The sequence below is a fragment of the Mesocricetus auratus genome, unplaced genomic scaffold (genome assembly GCF_017639785.1).
Source record: "Mesocricetus auratus isolate SY011 unplaced genomic scaffold, BCM_Maur_2.0 Super-Scaffold_100023, whole genome shotgun sequence".
Taxonomy (NCBI): Eukaryota; Metazoa; Chordata; class Mammalia; order Rodentia; family Cricetidae; genus Mesocricetus; species Mesocricetus auratus.
Window position 1 is genome coordinate 6,871,329 of NW_024429204.1, and position 20,986 is coordinate 6,892,314.

Consider the following 20,986-nt stretch of genomic DNA (forward strand, 5'->3'; position numbering starts at 1 on the left):
TGCCCAATTGAATACTAATACTGTCCATAAAATTACTCCAATACAACCAAAGTGACAGCTGCATTGTGGAGAAACGACACATGAAGCTTTGCATTAGCTTGTCTCCAAGGTTACCATCTGTGCTGATCTGAAGTTTCAATGTGGGGAGTTTCCAACCTGTGCCAAGATCGTATTTTCAGGGTAGATATCAGTGGGCACAAAAACATCTTGGAAGGGTGCTTGAGCATTTCTAGAGGTTATATCCATGCTGACCTTAGTCACGCAGGTGTTACAGAGGGATGCATGCCTGCAAACCTGCTAGAAATTTGAAGATCCTAGAAATTGCCAGAATGTCATCTTTTGTTGACCCCACTTTGCAAACAGGATGATACTAATTTGCATATCATGCCACTAGCCAATATTCTCAATAGAATCAAGAGGCTAAACTGTTTTGAAAAAGTGACTGGTTCTCTAGAGTTAACAGATTCCATGGTTTATAGCTGGTGAGCAAATCTAAATAAGGGTAGAATAGCTTTAAAATATAAATAGTTTCTGCTAGAGATGTAACTGAGATTGCACAGTGCTTGCCCAGCGTGCATGCAACCCTGGGTTTTATCTGCAATAACCACATCAAACCAGGCATTGTGAATGCTTGCCTGTAAATGCAGGACTCAGAGGGGGGGTGAGGGGAGCAGCCAGCTCACCTTTTTTTGAATTTCAAGGTTATCATCAACTATGTAGTGAGTTTCAGGGTAACCTGGGCTACATGAGGCCCACTCTTAAAAGAACAAACAAACAAACAAACAAACAAATAAGTAAATAAATGAGTGTACATTTAAAAAGGAAAAAAATTCTTGGACGTCTCGACCCTTTAAATATGGCCCAGGAACAATAAATAAGCAAATAAATAAATAATAAAATCTCATAGTTGAAAAGAAAAGAGGCAATTCTTTTAGTGAGCATCCTGAAAAAAAATTGTTTCTTTTATCAGTACTTATAAAGCTGTGGAAAGAATTTTTTTAAACTCATGAAAGAATGTGATATTGCCTGACTCATAATAAGACTTCCAAAAAATATAATGGCAGTGGCAATGATACTGGAAATTTACTCTTGTGGTGACAGAAATCCATTCTTAGCTCTCTAGCTTTTACTGACTTGGCGCTAGACTTCAGGTTTGTGGCTGAGTCACCCTGGGAGCGTCCAGGTAGGCTGGGCCACCCCGTTCTTCAGCTAGATGCTCCGTGACAGGTACGTCGGGGTCTCCATCTGAGACTTGGGTTTTCAGGCCTGTGTATTTAGTTGTAGAAGGGAAAGTCTCCCAGCAAGTCGCTGAACAGAAAGGCACGCTTGGGGTCTGTTGTTGAAAGGAGCTGAAACTGGATTTTAGGTGAAGTGATCAAGTTGACTTGCGGGGTTGCCGACTGACGTTTTTCCCTCTGGGTTCTAGGATTTGTGACCCTGCAGCTGAGACTGGCCAGAATCATGTTAGGGTGAGGGATAGTCTGTGAGATCTGTTTTGCAACAGAGTCTGTGTGGCTTGGCAGGTGTCTATGAGTGAGTCCATGGCTGGTGGTGCTCTGTGAGTCCGTGGCTGATACTTTGTGAGTCCGTGGCTGGTGCTCTGTGGGTCTGGCTGGTGCTCTGTGGGTTCATGGCTGGTGCTCCGTGGGTTCATGGTTGGTGCTCCCTGGGCTCATGACTGGTGCTCTGTGAGTCCGTGGCTGGTGATCTGTGAGTCCGTGGCTGGTTCTCTATGAGTCCGTGGCTGGTGATCTGTGAGTCCGTGGATGGTGCCCTGTGAGTCCGTGGCTGGTTCTCTATGAGTCCGTGGCTGGTGATCTGTGAGTCCGTGGATGGTGCCCTGTGAGTCCGTGGCTGGTGATCTGTGAGTCCGTGGCTGGTGCCCTGTGAGTCCATGGATGGTGATCTGTGAGTCCATGGCTGGTGCCCTGTGAGTCCGTGGATGGTGATCTGTGAGTCTGTGGATGGTGATCTGTGAGTCCGTGGATGGTGATCTATGAGTCCGTGGATGGTGATCTATGAGTCCGTGGATGGTGATCTGTGAGTCCGTGGATGGTGATCTGTGAGTCCGTGGATGGTGATCTGTGAGTCCATGGCTGGTGCCCTGTGAGTCCGTGGCTGGTGATCTGTGAGTCCGTGGCTGGTGATCTGTGAGTCCATGGCTGGTGCCCTGTGAGTCCGTGGATGGTGATCTGTGAGTCCGTGGATGGTGATCTGTGAGTCCGTGGATGGTGATCTGTGAGTCCGTGGATGGTGATCTGTGAGTCCGTGGCTGGTGCTCTGTGAGTCCGTGGCTGGTGATCTGTGAGTCCGTGGCTGGTGATCTGTGAGTCCGTGGATGGTGCCCTGTGAGTCCGTGGATGGTGATCTGTGAGTCCGTGGATGGTGATCTGTGAGTCCGTGGATGGTGATCTGTGAGTCCGTGGATGGTGATCTGTGAGTCCATGGCTGGTGCCCTGTGAGTCCGTGGCTGGTGCCCTGTGAGTCCGTGGCTGGTGATCTGTGAGTCCGTGGCTGGTTCTCTATGAGTCTGTGGGCCAGTAGAACTGTTTTGACTTTGTGAGATCCTACTGTGCCCTGCTTTGGGCTCTCACCTTCCCCTAAGTACTCTTTATCTGGTGAAAAGGTAGATTTCAGGCTGTTCTTGCTCCAAGCAATTGTTTTTTGCAAAGCAGAAGTTCTATCTATGGTGATTACCACTGTGAAGCAGAATGACTCTGCTTCTTGTTTGTGCAAGCAAGAAATCGCCATCTGTCTAGTATGACATAGCTGATAAGTAAACTTTGTCCTGCCCATAAGAAAAGACAGCCTATTAACTTACAGAAAATTGGGATGCTATAGGCATACGGGAGTCTCAAAACCATACTGGTGACCTTATCAAACCCACAGACCACTCCAGGCTCTAACCGCCTCACTTGGATAATAAAAGGAGGGACATCTAAAGTAAGGACACAGCAGTAACCACTGACCTGTCTGTCATCCAGCATGCGGTGTGTGCGTCACGGAATGGAGAGGACATGAACTCTAGACTGCCCCCTTTGCCTTAGCTCAGCATCGTCTTTGCTGCTTGACAGGACCCCCTTGAACTGCAAAGTGTCTACCTGGTCCTACATTAGTCTTCTCCTTGCCCTGAGCCTGCTCTGCCCTGAACCGGCGCTACCTTGAAGTTGCTAAGTTCTGTGTGACTCCAACAGGTTCCACGCTGTGTGTGTGAGACTCCTATTCAACGCCTACAGTGACCCTCTATGTCAGCTCTCTGTCCTGCCTTCGGTGAGACTTCTTTGAACTCCTTAACTCTTCTGTGGCTGTTATGTAAGGGACACGTCTTGTGAAATGAAATGTGTGTGATCTATAAGTTAGTTAGTGTCTGTGTCTAAGAGTGGAATAAAAAATAAACCTGTGATTGCCAGTGGCCAACTGGCAAGTGAGATTAAGATTGCTTGGTTAAATTACAGTTGGTAAAACTGATACAGTTTGTGAACTTATTGTCCAATAAATTAGGTCGTGTCTCTCTGTGTCCCGACATGATACACTCTCAAGACTGTCCCTGGGCTTATTAATACCTGGAGAGCTCTCGATACTCAAGAATTTAGATACAAAAGACACAAGGCTTTCTTTTTTTCTAAACTGACAGCAACTTTGGGAACTGACAAACAGCACACATTTTAATTACTTAATTTGACAGCACTTAATTCAGAAAGGCATGGAGCATTGAGGAAAGGTTTCACAGGATCTGTGGAAGTTGTGCTTGTGGAGAAGTGAGAGAGTAGAGGGAATTTAATCCCTTGGGTGATTGAGAGTAATCACCACTTGTGGTACATGATAGTATTTGTAATGAGGGTCGGAAGCAAACAAGTACCATGAGAACAGAGAGTCTAGAATTTAAATATGGACTCATGGAGTTAGCTTGTAAGTAAACCAAAAAGGAAGGAGACCACCAATGTCATGCGATATTTAAAGATATCCAAATTGCATGCAAATCAAGAGTTTAATATTCTCATGGTAATTTGCTTTGCTGGCATCTGTTTTGAATTTTGAGTATAAAAAAATTCTTCCCATACTAGTATATTTTACCCATCCATGGCCATTGTCTCTTGCAGTATTTAGAGTAGAAGTTGAATGACTAGTTTACCTCACCACCAGTATAGCATATTACTTAGAGCAAAATGGGTCATTGGTTAGTAGTTAGGATACTGTACTTGGTATTCCTTTTCAGGGATATAATTCATGGTATACAGTTGGTGAATTTTTTAATGCAATTTTTGTGTATATATTTAGTACATGTGTTTCTAAGGCCCAAGCTTTTAAACACTGTGATTGTTTTTCCAAGTAATATTTTGCAGCTTTATGTCTCGAAAGTTGCTTTGTATATTGTGTTACTGAATCGCAAAGTCATTGCAACTTGTTCAGCTGCAATAGAAACATAGAATCATATTTGTGCATAATAGATGCTTAAATAATTTACTAAAGCACCATCCCAGTAATACATTATTATCTTCAAGAGCTATCCATGTGTTTAATGACTATATTAATTAGAGGGTATTTCATTATGTTCACAGGTTATTTTCTTTAGCTCTGTTCTATAAGAGTGACCATACAGGAGCGATTGTAGCTACACTTATGACTTGCAACCTGCCTGGGCACTTGGAGATGTCGTTTCCCTTCATATGCTTTGAAAGCTTTCATCTAACATGAAAAAAAGCTGCATTTCACTACAATGAAATGACAGGTAGATGTTCTTAGTTATAGTCCACTTTGGCTGAAAGTTACAAATTCACCTTTAAGTTGAGAACAGTATTTCTCCTGGTGTGGAAATCCGACAGATCTTTTTCCTGTGAGTGCCCATAAAGACAGTATTTTTGTGTTGGTGAATACTCCAACAAACCCCATAGCTCATTTCATAGTTCTTGTCTTGGCTTATTATCTTCTCTAATTACATCTTTCGATGGAAACTCTCGGTAAACATTCAAAGTGTAATTCAATAAAGGAAATTTGATTTGTGCATTTAAATAGTGATACCCAGATACACATCTCTCTAAGGAAAGAATTAAACATTTCCAGAAGAATGTATTGCATTGGAAAATACTCCACACATATTGTTCATGGTGACTGAGTGCTTGGTAAGTGTCAAGCAGTACATGGAAAGGTTGAGGACTCTTGAGGTGACACCATGTGGAGTTTCTGGACTCCTAGCAATGAACGTATGTGTGACTTAGCAGTTGGCTAAAGAGGGGATGTACTTGACAGTTTCTTTAGAATGTACTCAGACAATTTAGCATGTGGACCTTCATGTCTGCTTATTCTCTGAGAGGATCAAATTTTTTCTGTCAGTCAGTTTCTGGTCAAATTCGGAATCATCAGAACTAAGTTTAGTTCTCTGTTCTGCCATAGTGATCAAATGACACTAGTACAAAATCACTGATTCTTATTGCGTGTATAATTTTGTCTGTTTTGTAGGATGCTTCTGTGGTAGTGAGTTCTTTATGTGAACTATACTTTATTAATCTTGTATTTTTCTTTATTAGTTTTAAATTGCTGTGACCAAATGAAGCTTAAATATAGAAGGAAATTTGACTGTGTATTTGATTGTGCATTGCTTCTGAATTTTAGTACATATTCCTTGGCTCCATTACATCTGGACTCCAGGTGAGGCAGGATACCATGGTAACCAGAGGATATAGCTGAGGCTCCTCATCTCATGGCAGACAGGAAGCAAGGACGGTGAATCAGTTACTAGTGGGAGGGAACTAGGGTAAGGTACAGCCTTTACAGAGAAACCCAAAGTTGTTCAAACTGTTAATCCATTGATGGATTAGGACCGAGCCCACACCACCTAACATCTACAGATACACTCTCATGGATCACATTGATCTGTGTGCTTTAGTAACTTGGTACGTGTTTCTTGGTCCAGTCAACTGGCATTCAAGGTTATCCATCACTCAAGGTTATCCATCGCACTGTCCTTAGTACCTGTTTTTATTCTGGTGAGTACTTGGGGCACAGTACATATTTGTTGACCATTGACTGATCTAGGCAAGACCAAGTGTGATGTTCGTTAGTATAAATAACAATTATTACAATGCTTATGATCATAAACAAACCATACATGTAAAATGATTAGCCACCCATAGGCTGATTCCCACCTCCCTTACATTGGATGTCCACCCTTCTGTGAAAGGCACCAAATTTATAAAATACTTCAGGGTCAAGGTTATTGCATGTTGAGTGTAGGGGTAGCCTCTGCAAGATTTCTTCCCCAATATTCCCCAGTGGTAGACATATTAATATGTCTTTTAATATAAAAATATCCAGAGAAATGGCTGCATTTTTTTCTGGTTTTTAGAGACATGGTTTCTCTGTACTGTTTTGGAGGCTGTCCTGGAGCTCACTCTGTAGACCAAGCTGGTCTCGAACTCACAGAGATCTGCCTGCCTCTGCCTCAAGAGTGCTGGGATTAAAGGCATGTACCACCAACACCTGGCTAAGAAATGGATGCATTTTTAATCTTCCTTTGGAAAACAGTGTCCAGATAACCAGACTCTAATCAATAAAATTCAAGTAACAGCATTGTATGTAAATTTTAGAGCACACATTCTTTTTACATTTTTCCCTCTCTGCTGGCTGGAGCGTGGGCTCTTACTGGCGCTTGGCAAACCAGATTAAGGTCAGGATGGGAGCACATATGTTGAGACACGAAAGAAAGATTCTTTACCCAGTGGAATTACTCCATTCTCTGTGAACTTCTTTGCTTCGAACTTACTTATTTAAGAGACGATAAACTGACCTTCTAAGACACATGGACATTGGATTTTTTTAAGGTTTAAGTAAGCTTTTGGTAGTAACTTACAGGTATCTTCTTCAGAAATTCTAGTCACATCCCTCTACCAAGCCCGAAGACTCTCTTCCCATGCCTATATATACCCTGTAGTGGCTTTTGTAGAAAATCTACTCTATTTTACTATACTGCTCCTCTTGTATAAAATATTACTTGAAAGTAGGATCAGTGTATTATTCAAGTGTCATTCATCTTTATTCCTAACCCACATTCATGTTAACACACATAGTGTATGTGTAATAAGTATTTATTATTAGAATAGTAGAAAATAGCAGGGCCGTGAGTCCCAGCACTTGCGAGGCAGAGGCTGGTGGATCTCTGTAAGTTCGAGGCCAGCCTGGACTACAGAGTGAGTTCCAGGACACATAGGACTACACAGAGAAACTCTGCATCAAAAAATAAAAAGACTAGAAAGTAGCCTAAGCTATTAAAAATGATAACAGTATTGTGGAGTTAATTTTGTTCAAAGACAATTGTAGTTCAAGATCATAGGACGTATACGCCATAGATAGCTAAAATATTGTATGCAGAGATATCTGTCTTTGATAGTGGTTTTCTTCTTCTTTTTTTTTTTTTTTTTTTTTTTGGCCTGGTTGAAAGAAGCATATTGAAAAGTTCTTAAGATTCTGTCCTAGAGACATCACCAGTTTCATTTTCTTCACAGGCCCTCTCAAGCCCTGAGTAAATAAGTGGTTTGTGCCTGTTCCAACGGCAGAGCAGAAATCTGCAGTGGTCCCATCAAGCGACTGTACTGATTCCTTATTCTGACACCGGGAGAAGACTCCATCCCAGATTGCGGCAATGTCTGTATCCAATCTATCATGGTGAGTGCGTGGGTTTCCTATCTCAAGTTCACATAGATGCATAGGGTACGCAGGGTTTTGAGGGAGTTCTGCTGTCAGAACGTAGGAAGAAAACTTTAAACACTGGATTTTCAGACTGTCCTATATTAGAGTGAGAAGAGTTTTTCTTTGATGATTTTGTATATAGCCACTTTACTTGCGTGATTTCCCACTTCTCTCAAACCCCCCAACCCCCGTTCCTCCCTTCTCAAATTCCTGGCTACTTGTTCTTTAGTTATTATTGTTGTGACATATATACATGGGTACCACCGGCTGAATTATTTAGTATTGCTTATATGTTATTATTGTTACATGTATACATAGGTACCACCGGCTGAGTTATTTAGTGTTGCTCATCTGTTATTATTGTTACATATATACATGGGTACCACCAGCTGAGATATTTAGTGTTGCTCATCTGTGTATGTGTAGTGCTGACTGCATGGAATTGGAAAGCCTGTTAAGGGAACACTGATTCTTTCTCTGTCTCAGTAGCCATCGATTGCCTATAGCTCTTCATCTAGGTACGTGGGCCTTTAAGATTCATGCCACCCACGTTTAATGCTTCCAGTGCTGTGGCATCTGGGGACTCTAGAAAGGGTCCGAGCCTCACAATGAACACCAGAGGTGTCTAATACCTTCCTTTCCACACGCACAAGGGGAAATGAGAGGTTGCAAGGACTGTATTTGTCCAATGTGTTTTCCTCCATGTTTCCACTCCCCAGTTTAGGTCTAATACGCCAAAAGTATACCTATGCACATAGAGTGATATTTGTTCAACAGTGTCTCTTTTCTTTAACCCCCCAAAAGAAACATCACCTAAATTAAACTGACTATAACTCAAAATTCCATTGTGGGTGCACAGTTCGCAATAGCTCTATTTAACCCTGCCTGTGACTATAAAGAGAAGTGAAGTAATAGCTCTCTGTGCCAGTGAGGAGCGGTGACATCCAATGATGAGTCTGCAGCCATCCACTGGACTTCAGGATTGTTTCTTAAATGTAAAGAGAGGGCTGAATGATGCTTACGTGAGCCAACGGCCTTTAATAGAGAAGCCTGGTAACCCTCTGTTTCTTTAAGAGCTCATTTCATCTCTTCTGCACAGAGAAATGGCGTCAGAGTCAGGGTTTGCTTGCTGACTTCTTGTAGCTGCATGGACTCATTTTTGGATAAGTAAGTGTTGTATTTAGGGCGAAGGGTATAATTATTTGTTTAAATTTAGAGTAGTATTTCTGAAGGACCTAATTCTTAATGGCTTCCATAAAATGTGTCCTCAGATGCTTAGGCCTGGGTGCTGAGGGCCTCGTTTGGAAAAATAAAATAAATGAAGGGAATTAAAAGATTTAAAGCATATAAAATATATAAAACTAATGAAATGCTTGGGTACTAAATCACCATCGCTACAGAACGTCGTTTGCTTTTGTATTTGTATTAAAATAAAACTATCATTTAATTTTTAAATTTAACTTGTCTAAATCCCGTGACTCATTTCAGATCTGTGAAAATGCTAGCCCATTTTTTTAAAAGGAATTGTCCCCTGGCATCTTCAAAGACCAAAAGCACCCTAGGAGGGATAGTAAAGTACTTGCTACTCGAACACGGGGACCTCAGTTCAAATCCTCAGCGCCCACGTGTGGAATACTGGGCTTGGGCGTGCGCTCCGGGAATTCAGGAGCCTAAGAGATGGAGACATGGAAACCAGTGGGGAAGGGGGTGGGGGAGGAAAGGTGAGCATCCGGTCTACCTGAATTGATGGGCTCAGAAACTAAGGAGGAGAGCAGCCAGTGTCAACTTCCGGTCCCCACATGTATGTGTACATACGTCCACGAACACGTGTTCACAGGAACACAAGAATAAATAAATGAATAAATGGAAAGCAGACAGCACATCCAAGGAGGAGGGTGGTCCAGGAAGAGGAGGAGACTGGAGAGGAAGCAGAGGAGGAGCAGGCGGAAATGGGACGAAAGGGGGAGTGGGGAAGCAGGAGGATGAAGACATGGATTTGGATGCCAGATCACTGGACAGTGTGAGTCTGACCCAGTTCACAGAGCCAGCACGGGGGTGGGAGCTGGGGGCGGGGGGTCTGTCTGGGAGCCTCACGTCACCCTGCTGGGATGGGATGATTTGATGTAGGGCCCGCTTGACACCAAGAGAGGAAGTAATGTCATTGCAGTTTAGCTGTCTGTCAAGGCTCCCACGACTTGGTAGGTGTTCTGCAAATAGATGCCGCGGAAATGAGTTGAAACACGCAGAACAGGCAGTTTAGTGAAAGTGCATACCTTCATTCTGAAAGAAAAATTCAAATGAGGAAGGCATGCGTAAAATGGGAATAAAAAAAAAACGGTTTTCATGTTGGAGGTTCAAAGGCATTGGAAAGGGTCGCCAGGGTGCGGTAATTCAGCAGTGTCTGTGGTGAATTCCTATGCAGGGAGACCTTCATCTGATCTGTCAATGTCGCCATCATATAGCTGTGTCATCTCTCCCCTCCCCGTATCTGAGCTGCCTCTTTATAAGAAAGAAGAGTAGGAAATGAGTCTCAGGTATTCAGGTCACCGCTCATGTACATTTCTTACTCTGGTAGGAAGTGGCTAACCTTTTCCCCATTAACCCTTGAAATTTTCATATGTCCTAACGATTCTAGCCTGTATTTTTGAGGGAACATCATCCTGCAGGGATTTATTTAGCGATGTCCAGCAGCCTACCAGTTTCCCGTGGAAACTCTTCGCAAAATTACGTGAATGTAGTGAAATGACTGTTGTCCAAGATAAGGCTCTGTTTTGAAGTCTGGAGACACAGACATGGGTGTACTGCCTCACACTGGAAATAAATGGTATTGCCAGGATTTTAACTGGCATGTGATATGTGAGTGTGCATGGATACCCGATTTGGTTTGATGAGTGTGTCCTTTATTGTGGAAAAGAGAACTGCAGGGGAAACGAAGTCAGAGTGTGCTAATGATAGTGAGCAGACCCGTGCCTCCAAGGAAGAGTCAAAGCCACATGGAGAGGGCTGGTTCCTCTAAGCAGTTTCTCAGAACAGCTTCTGCCTAGACATGGATAGCAATTGTATCGAGTTTTATGGTTCTCTGGAGTTGTGCGTTTACCTGAGTCTCTTCTGCTTCTCCTTCTTATTCACTTTAATACTGAGGGAAAACTCCCAGAGACAACACAGGGTGTAAAGGTACCTGCAGCTTGGCCTGATGACCTGAGTGTGTTTCCCAGAATCTACCTCTGCAAGTTGTCCTGTGACCTCCACATGTATTCTGTAGTGTGTATATGTTGACATATGTACATACACACGAAAATAAATAGATGAATGATTTTTTTTTGTTTTTCAAGACAGGGTTTCTCTGTATTGTTTTGGAGCCTGTCCTCGAACTCACTCTGTAGACCAAGCTGGCCTCAAACTCATAAAGATCTGCCTGTCTCTGCCTTCTGAGTACTGGGATTAAAGGCGTGTGCCATCAATGCCCAGCAAATGAAATATTTTTAAAAGCTCATGTCATTTTGTGGACACCTTGGCCTGCCTGGCATAACAATGTATTATATCCAACATTGATAACAATATGTTGGTTTTAAAAGGAAGCAGTCGATGTAATGCAACATGAACATAAATTTTTATGTGTGGAACATCAACTCCGATTCCCTCAATTAATACAGGAATTAAGGAAATGTAAGTTAAGATACTTACATTCCTTTATACAACTATCAAACCAATAATCTTAACTTTTAAATAACTAGTATAGGAGAATTTCTTGCTCACGCAAATTTCAAAATTCTTTCTTGTTCTAGTGGTTGTGTATATGTGTGACACTTGTTTTACACACATGCACATTCACACACACACACACACACACACACACACACACACACCTCTAAAAGTAGTCTTTATTGATGCTTCCAGATTTCTAGGAAGCGTGGTCTGCCAGAAAGGGGAGCAGCTGGAGATGATTGTAAGAGTTGCATAGAGGTAAAGATCGATGTTTCATGAGACTTTCTGTTTAGCTGGTAACTACCAGGTGGATACCATGGCTGAGGTGATGCTGCTTAGCATAAGGCCAAGAGGATGCACAGGGTCAATTTGCAGACACCCATGAACAGACAGCAGCTTCCACGTTTTTGAGCCATGGAAAGCAGTGCTGTTGGTAGCAGGTATAATTGACAGGAGATACAGGAAGCCTTAAACAAGCAAAAGGAGATTGTGTGAGGGCAGAGAGTGTTTCCTGGAACTAAACAGCCTTCCTTCCTAAATCTCATCCATTCCCCCATTGTTTGTATTTCACAGAATACTTGCATACATATTGCAACTACAACGTGTGACTTTTGTAGCACACAAGTGAAGTGAACATTGTGAGTACTGAATGTTTACATTGCCCTTACTATGTATGCAGCGGGCGCTCTTGTGGAATTTCCAGACTTGAACTCCTAAGTCCGTTTCCTAGGTGTGTCGTATGTTATTTGCATTTTTGTGAATGGGAACTCTGAGGTTCAGGATATTAAGTAACTTACTCAACATGACAAAGACACTAAGTAGTGGATTAATCAAGTGCTAATTGCCTGGTTCCAATTAGCACCCACTCCAAGACTATTTTTCTGTACACATACAAATATATCCCTCCCTGGAGAGGTGGCTCAGAGGTTAAGAGCACCGGCTGCTCTTCCAGAGGTCTTGAGTTCAATTCCCAGTAACCAACCACATGGTGACTCACAACCATCTCTAATGAGGTCTGGTGCCCTCTTTTGGCATTCAGGCAAAACACTGTATACATAATAAACAAATCTTTAAAAAAATAACATCCCTTTTCCTATTCTGTAAGCTGCTGTTTTGTCTTATTGATGATGTCCTTTGCCTTACAGAAGCTTCTCAGTTTCGGGAAGTCCAATTTATTGAATATTGCTCTTGGTATTTGTGCTACTGGAAGTAGTCTCCTGTGTCCATGCATTCAAAGCAACTTCCCATTTTCTCTCCCACCAGGTTCAGCGTAACTGGATTTATGTGGAGGTCTTTGATCCATTTGGACTTGAGTATTGTGCATGAGGATAGGTACAGATCTATTGACATTCTTCTACATGTCCGCATCCAGCTATCCCACCAACTAGAGTGGGATATTTTGCTCAGCCTTGATACAGCAGGAAGAGGCTTGGTCCTGCCTCACCTTGGTATACCAGACTTGGTTGACTCCCCAAGGAAGACTTTATGCCCATGAGGAGTGGACAGGCCCAGGGGAGAGAAAGAGAGGCTGTAGAAACTGGGGTTGGTATGTAAAGTGAAAGAAAAAAAACTTTAATTAAAAAAAGAAATGCCCCTGATAGGTTTGTGTACCCCCCCCAAACACACACCAAGTAGATTCTTCAATTTGCACACTGGGGCTCATCTTTCAAAGAACACTACCAGGTATTAGAATACTGTTGGGAGTGAGGAGGCTGGTTATAACCCACCAGTTTCCCTATCAGAAGTTTAGTTGCCTTTCATAAAAGTATGTAAAGTGATTTCCTTAAATTGCTACAAGATCTCCAGAGAGTGGGACTTGGTTATGACTACTTTTTAAAGGACAGGGTATCAGATAACCCAGTCTGATTTAATATTCACTATGCAGCTGGGGATGACCTTGAACCCCTGACCTTCCTCCCTCTACCTTGAAAGTGCAATGATGAGAGGCATGCACCATCACCCTGGCCCAATGTGTAGACTTGGACTTGTTACTAAAAGCGTTTCGTCACCACACAAACAGAAGCAGAGTGCAAATATAGGCAGAGCTTGCTCGGATTCTACTAGAGTGACTGTTCAGCTCCTGCCTCTTGAAGTCCCTCCACTAACACATCTAGTGGAGCCCATGGGAGGCTCACTAGCTCAGCACCCCAGGTCCTCCTGCTTTCCTGTTGCAGTAGCTACATTGATCAGTAGTAGGGAAAGCCTAGCACAATGTGTACTGGTTTTGCCATATCAAGAGTTTTTTGCAAAATAACGATGCCCAAGCTATTCTGTACTACCTAATGCCTACTTCGATATTTTTTAACTTATTTTTTTCTCTGTGAATGGTGGTACACACTTGCAATCTCTGCATTCAGGAGATTGGGGCAGTATGGAGGATACCATGTTTGTGGCAAGTCTGGCCTATATAGTGGGACCTTGAATAGAAAATAGTTAATATTTGCTTGGCATCTGGCAGCCAGAGAGGGATAAAGGAATCCCTGGATTCAAGCTAAGAAACCAGAGTCAGATCCTCTGGGCATCCTTTGTGTGCAGGGTCCTGTGCCTGGCACAGGGGTGGAGGGCTCTCAATTGAACTTTTTGTTAGCCAGAGGACTGAAAATCAATCAAGTACTCCTGACTCAGTGTGCTGAGTTCTCTAACAGGTGCTCCCAGAATGCTTTTGGAGAACAAAATAGGCACGTGTCTTTCCCACTCGACATGGGAGGTCTCACCTTTCAGAAACACTGACACGGCTCTGGCATTTTTTCCCTGCAGTATAAAAAGCATGCTGTTTGCAAAGAGCCCAATGCCATAGGCAGTTATAAGGCAGAAATTTTAAAAAACTGACTTGAGTGACAGGAAAGCAGGATTTAAAATGCTGAGGTATATTATTTTCTCTCTATATATTCACATTTTTCCTGCAGAATACTCATATTGTACATGATGTTTTGACATCTCCTGTCCTCTTGAATAGTTCATGCCCGTTGCTTTAATTGAAGGGTATGAAGTGACATCACCAGTGAAATGCGTTCACACTTTGCGACGGTAGTGTCATTTATTTCAGCCGGCTGCTGTCCTCTGGTTTTCTTTTTTAAAAAAAGTTTTCTACTGCTGTACATGGTTCTGCTGCTGCCAGAGACAATTACTCAGAGAGCATTACCTCACCGGCCAGTGAGCCGTTCAGCGCGTCTTGCTTTCTGTATGCATTGATGCCTCCTCCTGATGTAATTCCTGTAAACACTTAGCATTATGCTGTTAATTGTCTAAGATGCTGTTTATTCCTAGCTGGCTAAGGGAATTTTTTATCAGAAGCTAATATAATTTTTATTATGCGTGTCTGGAGATATAGTAAAGCTCAAATTATTGAAGTAATTAATGTACTGACTACATGTATAAGAAATGAATTGTGTTTCCAAAGTAGGCTTACGGTTGTAAATGCTATTCTGTTATGCATGTTGACAAATCCAATTTTACACTAATAGGACCTGAAAGCTACTTTGAATTAATTTGCATTATATACATGTATAATATGAATTACATATCCTTAATGTAAACATTACACATAATACGTATTTCACATTACATGCTGTGTTTGTATCAGCTTTCCCTATTTATGCTGTTAAGTTTCAGGCTTTCGGAGGCAGTGTTCACATTTACACTGGTGAGGAGGTTGGACCTTAAGTTGTCTGTTCAGAGAGAAACTTTATAACAGAAGGTGGAAAATGCAGTTAAGTTGAGGTTTCAGGAATGATTTTTTTTTCTTATTTTTAAAGCAACAATCTTCTTTCATGTACCAATCCCAGTTCCCTCTCTCTCCCATCTTCCCACTCTCTACCTTCTCCCCACCTTATTTCCCCTCCATTCCCCCTCAGAAAGGGTGAGGTCTCCCATGGGGAATCAACAAAGTCAGTCACATCATTTGAGGCAGCACCAAGCCCCGCCCCCTCCACTGCCAATGGTCCCCACAGACTGCCACACAGCTGTGACCCACATTAAGAGAAGATATAGTTCACCCTTATGCAAGTGCCCCACGTGTCAGTCTGGAGTCTGTGAGCTCCCACTTGCTCGGGGTCAGCTGTTTCTGTGGGTTTTCCCAGCATGATCTTGACCCCTTGCTCATATAAGCCTTCCTTCCTGTCTTTGACTGGACTGGGGGAGCATGGCCCAGGGCCCTAGGTATCTTATGGATCTCTGCATCTGCTTCCATCAGTTACTGGATGCAGGTTCTATGGTGACCGTTAAGGTAGTCATCAGGATTGAAGGTAAAGAATACAGTCAGAATTGACTACATTTCCTTAGAAGAGAAAGGCTTTGCATAAACATAAAGCCAGCATTTCCCATCAATCATGCAGACTTCCATGCTGAAGTAAACTTCCTAGGTGAGATAACGTGAGTATTTCCCAGGAGGTCGTTGTGTCCTTAAGACACTGAGAGGAGTGAACTTGCCTTTAGTCTCAAGTCAGAGGCCCTCCTTCTAAGGGTAATGGCAATGTTTTGGAAATAAAGCAAAAGAGAAGAGTACGTTGGGTTTAGCGGAAACTGAACTAGCAGGGACCATCCTATAAGAAGAAAAGTGGAAACAGAACTCCCCTCATTCTGTAGCACTTTAAGGCAAAGTCAGATGATTTGGAGTAAAGTCAAGATTTTGAATTCTGTGAAATTTCAATATGCCTTTCCATTCACAACATGCCTTTTCAAGCCGTTTTCAAGTTGAAATCTCCCCATTATTAAAACTATTAATCCCAATTTGGCTGAGAATTGACTCTTCACATGAATATATTGTATTTTTAGAATCCTTGACTGTTTTGTGATTCAACCATGTGCCTTTAGAAATAGCGTTTGAAACTCTAACATTTATAGGAAGCCTCTTGAGTAATTTTTCCCTATCCGCCACAAATATTTTCTTTCCCAAGTGCAGGCTGTTACAAAGCAAGACCACTCCAAATGTTTGAGTCATTTTGCACCTGGCTATTTCCTCTGGGCTTTTGGCCAAAGTGTAACACAGCCAATTCTACCCTCACCAGAGGTGATCCAGATATGGCTACCCAAACTTGGAATTTTAACCTCCCAAACTATAAATAAATCTCTTTGACAAACAGCTCATATTGGATATTTTGCTATAAGAATACAACATATAGTTTATCAAGCAAAGGAACCTTAAGAATTCCTCAGGGTTGGAGTAGTATCCTCTTATTTCCAAGCATCTCTCTCATGCATTGACCTTTCTCTTCTGACTAAGACTGCATTTTCAGTCTTTGGTGGGATATGCTTACTTGAATGAATGTCTTCTCTTTTTCTTTCTTTTTTGTTTTTATTGTTGTTTGTTTGTTTGTTTTTTAAGACAGAGTGTGTCTGTGCAGCTTTGGAGCCTGTCCTGGGATTCAGTCTGTAGACCAGGCTGACCTCAAACTCACAGAGATCCACCTGCCTCTGCCTCCTGAGTGCTGGGATTAAAGGTGTGTGCCACCACCACCTGGCACTTATTCTTTTCTTAGCCTACCCTCAACATAGGCAAAAATTAAATTGTCCACTGGGTGTCTCTAATTCTGAAATCTTGTTCATGTGATTCAGGGGCCATCTTTGATGTCATTCCCTATACTTGGTGGTCAGTTATTTTTGCTATGTATATTGGCTATTAAGCCAAGCCCTGGAAAATTCAGCAGTGATGAAAATGGCAGCCATGGGTCATGCCCTCCAGTACATTAAAGATTCTTTTATAGAACAAGTTAATGCTATCATTTCTTCTCAGAATGGTCCCTAAATTCCCTTGTTACCACCCTCATCTAAAATCCCGATGCCTGTCAAAACTGGCATGAACTTTTCCTAAGTACTTTTTGCTCTCAAAAGCTAATTTGGTAAAAATGTATTTTTTTATTTATTTTGCTCTATGCCATTCTTTTTCATTGTTTCTAGGCTACCTTCCAAACTAGATTTAAAGTTATTTATAATCTGGTCCCCATATGAATTTCTCCTTATGAATAAACTTCTACCCTAATCTAATTTTTTAAGAAAAAAACAAATGATAAATGAAAAAAAAGAATACTTTTTGTGACACTGTGGAAAAAATGCAGGGCCTCTTACATTCTGCAGAAGTTTACTGCTGCTGACATACGCCTCCCAGAAAAAAAAAGTCATTCCTTTATTACTGATAGTGATTCCAGCTAGAGATGAAACATGGAGAAAGGTTTGCAAGTCATGATATTCTGATAGGGTTTTGCTTTCTTGTGATAATGAGTCTGAAGCTGCAGGTTCAATCCCACAGGTACTAATTAGATCTACTCTTTTTTATAGGCAGGGCCTAGTCCTGTAGGCTTGACTAGCCTTCCTTCACAGACATGCAGCTGGTCACTGTCACTATGAGCAGGTGTTAAATCATCACCAAGCCACAAATAATATGGAGGAAAATACATAGGCATCCAACCCAAGTACACTCCAGAGATAGGTAATTGGTCTGGAGGTTCATTTTACCTTTGAATATTGAATAGGTCAAAGAATATATCACTATGTTGAATTATGTTTTGTCTTTATTTTGTAGTGGTCATACTTTATTCTCTTATAAAAATGTTTAGTGACTAATAATACCATTATTTCTTAGACTGCAGAAGCTGTAACGTAAATCTAGTTAGACCATTCCAACATTCAAAGCCAGAAGTTGCTTTTGGTGCTTGAACAGTGAAAACTAATTTTAAAAAAGTAATAAATGGGTTATGATAGACTTTCAGTCATTAAAATAGTTATGTAGTATGAGGCATGTTCTTTTCAGCATGATCAAATAAATTTGGCGGTCAAGTCATTAAAATTATTTTTTACGTCAATATGTGACCTAGAAAACACATTTCTGTCTATCTTTTTGGTCATATACTGGGTTTTGTGTTTGTTTGTTGTAATTTTAATTTTACTGGAAAGAGTTTTCACATAAATTTCAGCTTAATCAACTGAAGAAATGAAACCTGATACTTTCTAACAACATTGGCGATTCACTAAGAACAATTCACCCCATTCATTAATTTAGCCTTTTTTTTTATGTTCCACTTTTAAGTTCATTGAAGAGTCTTGAGGAGGATTTAGTTTATGAATGGATAGGAATTTTAAAACAATTATCACACAGTTTAAGGGATGCACTAATAAAATATAATGATACCTAGATTGAAGCTACATTATTTTAGCATCAATAGTATATTATTTCTTATAACTGCTACTCATTTATTTCAGCATGTTTTCCTAAGTGGCGTCAACATGCGCTTTTGGATGCCATGGTTAGAATGGTGAAGGAAACAGAAATCTCTAATCTCACGAAGCTTACACCCAGTTCCTGGGATGACTGAGAATCTATAGATGAGCTCTACCAAGACAGACAGTGATACATTCCCTGAGGACGATCAAGCAGACTGATAGGGCAGCAAATAGCCATCCCTAGAGGATGGACGGACTTTGTGAGGAATGGCCTTTCGGAGGAGATGGCGTTGAAGTAGAATGCTGTGAAGCTACACATGGTTAGAGGGGAGCCATCCCCCCCCCAGCTTCCCATCCTAATGCCAATTCCTTCCACATAGGGGCTATCTAGAGTCTGTCATTTCACTCAGGGTAGGGTTCAGGCACTCCCCTGAGAGTCCAGGCTGAGAGAGCAACCCTCTTTGTGTTATGGACACACGATGTCTGTTAGTATTCGAGGGATAAACACTGATCCACTGCTCAGGACCCCATGGGTTTCCCAGGTCTCCTCACTGACTCTCACATTCAGGGGGTCTGGATCGGTCCCATGCTGGCCTCCCAGCTGTCGGTCTGGGGTCCAAGAGCTCTCCCCTGTTCAGATCAGCTGTCTCTGCCAGTTTTGCCAGCCCATTCTTTGCCAATTTGCTCATCACTCCTCTCTCTCTGTCACTGGGTTCCTTGGGTTCAGTTCAGTGTTTAACTGTGGGTGTTTGCCTCTGCTCCCATCAGTCACAGGATGAAGGCTCCAGGATGGTTATAGACATCAAGTTCATTATCAGGAATGGGCATTCGAGGTGGTCTCTCCACTATTGCTTAGCTTGCCAATTGGTGTCATCCCTTTAGATCACTCGAGGTCACACTGGTGCCTGATCTGTCTTCTAACCTATGATTCCCTCTTCCCCCTATTTTACCCCCCCACTCAACTTCCTGTTCCCCCATGACCTACTCTCTCTTCCTCTTCACCCCCTCTCTTCTTCCCAGCTCCCACTCGCCCCCACCCCTCACCGTGTTCCCCACCTGTTCAGAGGATCTTGCCTCATTCCTCTTCTCTTGGGTACCATGCATATCTCTTAGGTTCTTTCCTGTTTCCCAGACTCTCTGTTAGACAGAACCTAAGAGATATGCGTGCTACCCAAGAGATTATAACCATTCTACACATTTTTTGTGCTAAATATGATTTACTTGTGGTACTTAAAGATGAAAGTTAGGAACACAGTCTTGACCTCCACCCCTTCCCCACCTTGGTGTTCTGTATGTGTGTGCATTTATCTCAGAACAGAAAAGCAGAAGGTCTGGAACCTCTGTTGTACTGGAATTTTGTTCAGGTTGGCTCCAGCCCAAAGTGATGATGTCATGTTTTATGATTGTGACTACAGAAGAAATGTCTCATGGTACCTGCAACAGGTTTGACCCAAGGGGTTGTTAGAGTCACTGTGTTAATAAACACTTCAACACAATTTAATTGGATAAAATGACTGTTTAAGTTACAGACACATCCATCCTACCTGAGTCTTCTTTGATTTGGCGTGTGTCTTCTGCTGCCTATATATAGAGGAACTACTACTTGCTCCATTGTTTTTTGTTTTATTTTGTTTTGTTTTTGTGCCTTTTACATTTTTTTGTCTATTGAGCATCTCCAGACAGTCACAACTGTTTCTTCCCTGGTCCTGCTTTGTAGTCATAATTAGCATTTATGAATTTTTTTTAAAATTGCATTTTCTTTCCTGGAGAGAATTAAAATTTTTCTAATAGTAGTTTAGACAGACTTTGTGTTGTTAGAGTCAAAGTGAATTCATAGTGTCTTACCACTCAATTTGCCAATGTAAGTTTCATGTATTAAGGAGTATCATTTTCCAGAACTAGGTTTGAAGCATTGAATGTATCTTAATTTTTCAGAATTTGTAAAGTTAAATGCAGACATCTCTACTTACTTAGGCTGCATGAATTTTGCTTGAGGAGTTGAAGCAATTATAAATACAACATTTTCCCCTTAATTACAGGTCTTTTAAGTAAAATGTATGACTTAGCTACCTCAGTGCTGATGATAGCTCAGAAGTTACTCAGAGTAACTGGGCAATAGCAACAAGGAATGGAATCATCTCCAGTCAGTCCTTGGTTCCCAGAGGCCAGTTCTACCAGGCCTCCCTGTTTCTGCTGTGAGCTGAAAGATGAGACCTTGACATGTCCACCATCTTTTGATGGACATATTTCATGGACGGTGAGCACCACTGTTCCAGATGAGTTCTGTGTCTACCATCTTTTGTTGGACATACTTCATGGTGTTTGGGTACCGCTGTTCCACACTATTTCTCAGCCTTATGCCCTCTCCCTTAGTAGATTCTTGCTGTAATCAAAAATCAGTTCTACTGGAGCATAGTTTAAAAAAATTAGATTAGGTTAACTC

The 20,986-nt window shown here is 41.8% G+C and overlaps 1 protein-coding gene across 3 annotated transcripts in view; it reads left to right on the top strand.

The window, feature by feature from the left end:
- Positions 1-3,155: 3,155 nt before the first annotated feature.
- Positions 3,156-20,986, top strand: part of Oxr1 (oxidation resistance 1) — a 319,071-nt gene continuing 301,240 nt past the window's right edge. The window contains exons 1-2 of one of the 3 annotated variants that reach the window (XM_040730328.1): positions 3,156-3,270; positions 7,500-7,659. In XM_040730328.1, coding sequence (XP_040586262.1) covers positions 7,637-7,659 — 23 coding nt within the window. In that variant the 5' untranslated portion in view covers positions 3,156-3,270; positions 7,500-7,636. Of the gene's footprint in view, positions 3,271-4,580; positions 4,730-7,499; positions 7,660-20,986 lie in introns of those variants that run through there. The other 2 variants (XM_040730327.1, XM_040730330.1) reach the window with 2 other exon arrangements.